The 8,549-nt window shown below is 44.0% G+C and overlaps 1 protein-coding gene across 1 annotated transcript; it reads right to left on the bottom strand.

Moving 5' to 3' along the window:
- Nucleotides 1–297: 297 nt before the first annotated feature.
- SELENOS (selenoprotein S) lies at nt 298–8,549 on the bottom strand. Its single transcript, XM_036878694.2, has 6 exons — nt 8,393–8,549; nt 7,592–7,726; nt 5,505–5,611; nt 2,885–2,974; nt 2,705–2,783; nt 298–961 (listed from the first exon to the last, which is right to left on the bottom strand). The coding sequence occupies exons 1-6, from the start codon at nt 8,466–8,468 to the stop codon at nt 882–884; spliced, it is 567 nt and encodes a 188-aa protein (XP_036734589.1). The 5' UTR covers nt 8,469–8,549; the 3' UTR covers nt 298–881.

The raw sequence follows: 8,549 nt of genomic DNA, 5'->3' as shown, positions 1-8,549 counted from the left end.
CCAGGCCTCTATAGCATACCTTTGACAGAGTCTCTGGATAAGAATGTAACATGAGTCATGGCTTAAGGGGAATGACCAACAGGGATCTTAGAAATCTGGTTGGCCTGCAGGCCTCTCTAGACAAGATGTTTCTCTGTCCTATTAATTCAGCAACTCAACTCCAAGCACCTGATCCGTGGATAAATCCCAAAGAAACTACCAACTTTGGGACTCACCGCAGCTGTCTGCCACTGCTGTATACTCAGAGGAGACGAGGAATAATGAACAGGGAAAATAAGTAATAATAGTAGGAAGCTGTGAATGATAAAAAGTTGTTTAATGTTTGACAGTTCAAGTTCATAAAGAAATTTCCTTGGATTAATAAAGATGCTAAAAAAATGTTCCTTGCAATTTTGTAATATTTAGTTTCTTTTTTACAAAGTTCTGTACATAAAAATAAATATACAGAAACAACCCCATCAACTGCCTGCATCAGTAATCCTTGCTGGTGGGCTCACCATTTACAAGGAAGACATCATTCAACACAACCTGTCACAGAGACTGTCCGACGAGCAAGGACTCTAACTTGAAGGATCATTACTAGGTCCTTGAACAAGATCGTTAATCACCTGGAGGCCTTCACCTACCAATTAGCAACCACCCATGGAATCCACGAAAGCAGTGACTGGCTTTAGTGAAGTGTGACCAACTGCCACTACTGCCTAGTGGCAACGTCTATACCCTACGCTGATTTCAACCCTTAAAGACACAGGTGAAATAAGAACAGAAATAAGCCCCACCTCCCCTTGGCTAGTCACTGTGAAAAGTGTGTAAGGCAACTGAATCGAGGGTTAAGGATTCATCTTGCTAATGTCAAAGTAACACTAACAAGATTCTTAGCCTCATCCACCAGATGTGGGGCCTCTGCGCCCAGGTCTCCAGGAGCAGGCTCCACCTCCTTCACCAGACAGAGGGTTGTAACCTGGATGAGAGAAAAGCACGAGTTACTAGGGAGATTCTACATCAAACATGAAATTGTGAACCTGATATATGCAAAGCACTGCAAAGTTATGTCTGTTCTCATGGACATATTCATAAAACTTACAGCTACCAAATGAAAAAAATACTTTATACTGTGATTGCAGTTTGAATTGACTTTCTCGTGGGAATAAAAGAAGCCATTCAGCTTCTTGGTCTTAACTCCCCAAAACATACAAAATAACTGCCCCCTCAAAACCTCTCAAGATGGCTGGATTTAAGTATGTGAAGACTTCTACTGCAGTGCTTAATAAAACATATACATTTAAGTAAGGATTGTTCAAGCTACAGAAAATAAACTTAAGAAACCAAAACAGAATGGAACTTGCCACTTCTACCAGTGAGGAATGGATAAGCTGTGTGCTTTGGCCCCTGTCCCACCCACTCATTAGCTTCCCAAAGTTAATGGATCTCTGGTGGCAGGTTGGGTGCTCAGGCTCTACAGCCAGGGAGACCTTGAGGTGGTTTTGCTGTGTACTTGCTGTGGGATCCTTGGGCAGTTAACTCCCTGTGCCTCAGATTCCTTGTCTATATAACCACGCTGGACAAAGCACTCCGCACAGGACTGTTGGGAACACTGAAAGAGGTCATGGACATATGCAAACTATGCATTACATTTTCTACACTTTCCACTCCTATACTAAGTATTACCACTGTTTTTTTGCTCTGAAAAATAGTCTTTCAGCAAGAGGACATTTGAACACAGCAGTTCCTTTTCAGAAATCTCGCTCCCCTAGAGCAACCCAGCTTTGGGTTCCTGCCACAACGGGGATCAAGAGCTCAGCCTCTAAGGGCAGCCCAGCTTGTCTGGGGCTGGTCCCATCTCCCCACACTCATCCACAACACCGCTCGGGCTTCTACACCTCTGCCTCCGCTGTACCTCCCTACAGAAATCCCTTCTCCTCCCAGGGAGAATGAAGTCTTCAGCCTACAACTGCTTCCTAAGCAAAGTGTTCCAGTACCTTTGCCCCCTCCTCCCTGAGGATTAAGGGGGACCTCCTAGCATATTACAAAGGACTATTTATTTTCCTTTGTGTATAGTTCCATCTTCCCAAAATGATGTTAAAGTCCTCTAGATACAGACACCAGTATCACCGAGAGTGTAAGGCGGAGAGAGGTGTTTGCACACAAGAAAAAAGCTCTGGATGAACATCTGTCCATGTCTCCTTGACAAAGTTATTGCAAGAAACAAGGCAGTCCTGGCTGGAAAGACCAAAACCACTGTGTTAGAGGCCTTCGACGCTCATCGGCAAGATGGGCAAACGATTCCTCATCCTAGTCACCTTTCCCTTTCAGGTCTGTGTGGGACCAAGGGAGAACACTACAACACAGGTGCAATCATTCCAACTACGTGCGGAGTGCCTGCACTAACCTCCCTTTCCAATTTCTTATTGAATATTTACTTTTGTACTCATTGGACACTGGCGCCAAGGAGGTTACAAGCTGCTGAGAAACAGGACTTGTGCCCACATCCTTGCCCCAGGCCCACTGGGCAACTGGGCTCAGCAGACTGGTGACTCCCAGCCATTGAGGGGGTGCTGTGCACCTGTTATTTCTTTTATTTTATCTTCATAATCCTAAACTTAGGAATTAGTGTCAATTTACAGACAATGAAACAAATAAACTTGTTTTCATATGGTAAGGATAGCCTCTAATTGTTGATAATGCTTTCATGTTTGGTACTTACCACCTCCCCGCAAAGGCTTTCTGTCAGATTTTCGTTTGGGGATGGCTGATGAAGTAGAAGGCCCAGAACTCTCTTCTTCCTGTTTGAACACACACAGGCTTAAGACTATTTACAAACAGTCTATTCAACAAACATGCATCTACTTTGAAAGACATCAACTATGCCAAAGTGTACACTCACCTGAGGCCTTCTTGCGTTTCCTTTGTAACTTTTTCCTTCTTGCATGCTGTCCCACATTTCAATCTTCTGTCTCCTTTTCTCTTCTTCAAGCTGAGAAATTGCACATTGTACATTCATAAGCTGCCAACTTTCTCAAAGAAAATGCTAATGTTGACAACTTTTAATTTAAATGTCCTTCAAAACAAACCTTCTCCTGCATTTTCTTCAGTTAATGAAACTAGTATCATCTCGTAGTGTAACTTTAACTTGCAAATGGAACCTTTTGTTTAGTACACTATTAAAGAAAGCAGAAGGGTCATGGAAAAAAAGAATCCTGATTCAATTCTTCCAAAGCTCGCCTGAAGGAGGACATTTCTGGCAACGTGGAAGAACTCTGACTTGGAACACATGAACATCGTGGCAGGCCTGTTTTGTTGCTTCCTGGCTGTGTCACCTGAGGTAAGTCACTTAACCCCTCTGTTTGCAGGCTGTGAGGATCCAATAAGAGCAGATTTGAAAGTTCTCTGAAAGTCAAGTACCATTGGAAACCTAAGGGAAAACGAATCTCAGCAGAAAACGATGCCCAACAATGAGCAGTGAGAAAGCTCCTAGTAACCCAGTGAGCAGGTTCCCACGGTGGGAGGAAAACTTGGTGCGCTGGGTCTCTGCCTCTGCTTCCTACTCGTTAAAGAGCAGCACTCCTGCCAGCAACTGGGCTCTGCAGCTAATGTGCACACAAAGGTCACTAAATTCCACATTTCTAATAGAATCCAGGCCCAAACTGCAGTTCATCCTGGTTCCAATTAAGCTGTGATGTCACAAGGATATGCAAGAATGTACCTTAGAAAGCACATCTCCAGAAAATTTCTCCATGGCTTTCAGGGCCCAGCACTGCTAAACCAACCTGTCATCTCACTTTGTTTTGCACTGTTGGCAAGTACAAGAGGTCAAGGAAGAATGAAAGGAGGTGAGGTCAACCTCTTGATCCAAGGTTGTTCTACATTCCTAGCTAACATGGACAGCACCAGACTGGAACACAGCTGATCAACCCTGAGACCACAAACAAGAGCTGATTTAACTGAGTCAGGCAGACTCAATCAGCTTATAGTATTTCTTTAAGTACATGAGACAGAACCACATATGCTGTTAACAATTTTAAAGCTGAACATACGCTTTTGTCTCTTCTAATTCTAAGAGACTATTTTAAAAAGTGATCTTTTAAAAAGATCTTCTCCAGCTACATCAGCAAATGAATAAATAATCAAGCTATTTTACTAACATATGCAAAAATTCAGACCCCAAAGTTGTTAATTCTGACATGTAGAAGGAATTCAACTTATTCTATGTTCTAGAAACAAAATGGTAAAAACAAAACAAAAACAAAATGGTTAGAAATCAGTAATGAAAAAAACTAAAACAGAACTGCTCAAAACTGGCATCTGGGTATATTATTTTGCAGTTTCCATGAAAAAAGATCTATGCAAGTGATTTATACACGGATAAAAAAATTTCTGGAAAACACGTGAAAAACCTACTATGGAATGCTTGAGCAACAGGAGGCAGGGGAGCAAGGAGGGCAGAAACTTAATTTTCCTGGTATAGATATTTATGTCACGGATTTTTTACTTCATGTTCTTTAAAAAATTAGTAAGAATGTGCTAGTACATTTTAGGTCAGTGACTGTATTTAAGTGGAAAATGGGCAACGAACTGATCATTGAAGAAGGCTGCTGAGACAGGGTGACCCAGGAGGGCGAGTGTGTGCAGCAGGTGTGGTCTTGTTCCGTCCTTTCCTTCTGGGCCAAAGCCAAGCTGGGGAGACAGCCATGTACGAGATGACCGTGCAGAAACAAGAGCCACAGGCAGCAGCAGAGGCACATGGCCCTGGAATGCCAGAGATACGTGCAAGACCAACAGGAAGACCAAGTTCCCTGCTGCCTTAGAGCAGCAGGGTGTTCCTTCAGAGGGGATGAAGAAGCACCCAGAAACACCTGGATTGAACCCAGAAAACAAGAGTCTACACTTGGTCATTTCAGTTACACAGACTGGGCCAGACTGGTGGGTGATCTCACCCCAGAGAAGGGCAGCACAGGTCACCTGGCTGCTTGGCTCACTTCCAACAGTCACCTTGGTTCTTCCTTTCCCTTCCCTCCTACCCTCCCCTGCCTCCAACCGCTCTAACCAAACCATGGGCCTTTAAAGATTCCTTAAGCCTGGGGTAAGCCCACTGCCAGCCTCCCCTGGCTCTCCTTCAGTCCACTAAAGAGTGGCCTCACCGAGCAGGTTGTGTGAGACACACAGCCTGAAACAGAACACAGAGCAAGAAGCAAAGTGCATATACTCTGTGTGTCTAGTGGCATGACACCAGGAGTTTTGTTGTATAAAATGTTGCTGTGAGGGAAACACTGAACAGCAGTAACATAACCAAATATGCCTATAGGAGTATTTCCCCCTAAGCAGTAAGAAATTGCACAAGGAAATACTAAGCCAAGTGGAGATGATTCTGTTACAGTTAGGGGTTTCCAGTAAGGGCATGCATGTATGTATGTCTGACCCGCGCTGCCCCTATCCCCCCCTCCATTTCTATCCACTAAGTCGCAAACTACTTAAGACTGGGTATTCAAATGGAAACCAGTTCATACCTTTCTTAGTTTTTCCTTATGCTTTTCAACTTGTGCATTTAATTCTTCTTGCATTTTCAGTCGAGCAGCTGCTAAAGCCTCCTGTCGCTTAACAACAACATCAGGTTCTAAAATGTCAGAAAAAATTTGAGAAGAAGAAACTCTTGAAGGTCCACAGTATTAGAAGTATTACAGATGTCAGAAAATGCCAAAAAAGAAATTACTTTAACATGGATAATTCTACCCTTCTGCATGTATTTTACTGCTTAAAAGGGCAGGGGATTGTCCTATTGCCATAGTTCTTAGCTTTTATTAACAATCCACAGCACCAGAAACTTCTGTTAGAAATGCAGATTTCTGGGCTCTCTCAGCAACTCCAGAGAACATGGGATAAGCCCCGTGACTGAAATATTAGTGGTCTGATGGTCACACACTAAAATTCTATTCCACAAGCTGGATACCCCCTAACACCCAGGCTCCCAGTTGACCAGAATTCTAGAAGACAGCCAAGGGAAGGTAGTTTTCTGATCATTAGCCATCACTTAATTACCTCAGATCTCTACCAGAAAGAGGTAAGGATTCTTAGATATTTTACCTTTGTTTCTACAGAAAAGAAAGAAAAATCCTTCCAGTTGGCATTAATAGAAATAAAGTTTTATGTTTTTATCTGGCTTATAAAACAAAGAAAATTTAAATATGCCATAAAGTTCTCTATTTCTTCAGACTACCATGTTAAGGACCACTAACTGGCAAGCACACAATGGTATGACTAATTTTTTAAACAAGAAAACAAACTACAACTTCTATGTTCATATCGGTACCATACCCCCAAAAAGCAATCATCATTACCTACAGAAAGTAGTGGGAAAGGGCCACTTAATTTAATCTACATTAAACAGGACAAAATGTCATCGTCAAAGAAGCTGAGAGGTGTGGGTGTGTTGGAGGTATGTAGTAGACAGTGTGTGTCAGTAACAATGACTGACACTTTGTTTTTAAAAAAACAAAAACAAAACTAGTTCAACTTAGTACAGATGTCAATTCTGGCAACATTTGTAACCAAGGGGGGTAAATCTTAGAATAAAAGTCAATCAAGGGTGGATCTTTTAAATCTAATTTTTCTAACAGAAGGTGTTGCACCACACACCCTTTCACTGCACATGCACTTTCTGCTGTGCTTCATAAAAAATCTTCCTTCCAAGTGCCCATCCTACCATCACCTTACAAATCTACTCTTCAGTTGGTAAAGTCAGTCTTACAGGGCGAGTACTTCACTCACAGAGGTAACCTTACAGGTGACTGAGGCTATTTCCTAACGCCATTGTCACCACTCGTGGTAATCCTGCAGCTTATGCACCATTTACAACTGTAGTTTGTAGTTCGTTGCTGGATGTACAGACAACAATCAGAAAGACTGGAAGAATGGCAGGACCACATGGCTTCTTGGGAGAGAGAGGAGAGGGTATGTTTGAGTGAAGGAATTTTCTAAGTCTTTCCACTAATGACTACTTATGTGCTATAATATTTGTTTTTCCTCTCCAACCTCAGAAATATCTGAGGAATGATGATTTGTATTTGTTTAATTATGCTACTAGTCTCAAAACACTTAACCCTTTTTTTTTGGATGTATCCTCAGAAATGATATTTTCTAACTAGTGACATTTCAGAAGGAACACGTTTTTGAAACAGCCAAGTGTTAATGTGAAATCAGTTCTGATGACTAAGATGTGAAAATCAAGATACCAGGCGTGTGAAGAACTAACGCTTAGTTTCTTGGGACTCACAATGATTCTAGAGATGACTCAGTATGCAGACCCACAAATATGGAGAAGCCCGTTAAGTCTTCATTTTAATCTATCTGATAGATGGAAAAACCATTCAACAAGATATGCAATGAGTGCTTTAAACCACCAAGGTTTCCAAACTCATTAAAATCTCTGAAATAAAAAAATCTACTCCATGTTCACCAAAATCAATTTCAGAGACAGGTTTTCCTCCCACAGAGATTAAAATCATGTACTTCTTACCCTTAACAATAGACTAAGTTTTAAATACTAAGAGAAATAGATGTAAAGCCATCGCCTTCATTTCTGTTATCTGGCACTAACCCACAGCTGCCGCAGCTCGGTCCAGCTGCCTCTGCCGCAAGGCCCTCAGCCGGGTGAAGAGCTTCTGGAAGACCACGTAGAGAAGGATGCAGCTGAAGACAATGTACCAGCCGTAGGTGGCCAGCAGAGAGCCCACTGAAAAGAAGAAAAGTTTTCAAGAAACTGATACTACCACTAGACTCTTCTATAAAAGGCAACAAAGACAAAATAAACGAAGTTCATGTTCTCAAAACCTTCAGAGTCTAGCTGATGAAGTGGCCTCCTAAGTAGCCATTTAATGTATGAGCAAGTAGGACAGTAATTCGAGGATCACCGAGAAGTTCTCAAGAATTGGGGGTGTCAGGGAAACAAGGCTGGAGGATGCAGGGCACCGCAGCCAGGTTTTGAGGGAATGAATGAAGGGGTGTTAATCCGACTTAGGAGGGCAAAGGCCTTTCACACCTAGGGAACACACAGGAAGGCGCGCCGTTGTTAGGGTGGCTGGAAGGGTATGTGGGGGTGGGGGGGGCCAAGGATCGAGTGACCCCAGTCACCGCAGCTCGGAAGGGCTTACTTCCTTAAAAGTAAAGAATTCGTGCAAAAAAGGGCCCTAAGTCTCCGCCCAGGGAGGTGCAGCTCCGCGAGAGCCTCGGCGCGCTCCGGGCCCGCCGCCCGGCCTTGCGAGCAGCGCCAGCAGCCGGCTGCCGGCCAAGCTTCTCTAGGCCCGGCCCAGCGCGTAGCGGAGGCCGACCTACCACACACGGCGGCGCGCCTAAGAGCCGGCAGGGCGAGCCCGCGGCCCCGAGACTCGCGGCGACTCACCGGTAATATGCAGAAAATGCAACCCCTCTGTCTCCAGGGCCGGCCGCGCGGACAGCTGCTCCCCGTCCCGCTCCATGGCCGCCGCTCTGGCCGGCCCGGCCACGTCAGCGTCAGCTGGAGCCTTCGCCTGCGGGCGCGCCCTTACGTACACGCGGCG

This window comes from Manis pentadactyla, chromosome 18 (genome assembly GCF_030020395.1).
Source record: "Manis pentadactyla isolate mManPen7 chromosome 18, mManPen7.hap1, whole genome shotgun sequence".
In the NCBI taxonomy this organism is placed as follows: Eukaryota; Metazoa; Chordata; class Mammalia; order Pholidota; family Manidae; genus Manis; species Manis pentadactyla.
This window is presented reverse-complemented; position numbering and strand designations above follow the sequence as displayed.

Bases quoted from the DNA above. Each gene is read 5' to 3' on its own strand.
- SELENOS (XM_036878694.2), bottom strand. From the start codon at position 8,468: ATGGAGCGGGACGGGGAGCAGCTGTCCGCGCGGCCGGCCCTGGAGACA. The intron at 5,612-7,591 runs GTTAGTGCCAGA...CTGACATTTTAG, and splicing joins CCGAGCTGCGGCAGCTGTGG to AACCTGATGTTGTTGTTAAG. The intron at 962-2,704 runs GTAAGTACCAAA...TCTCTCATCCAG, and splicing joins AAAGCCTTTGCGGGGAGGTG to GTTACAACCCTCTGTCTGGT.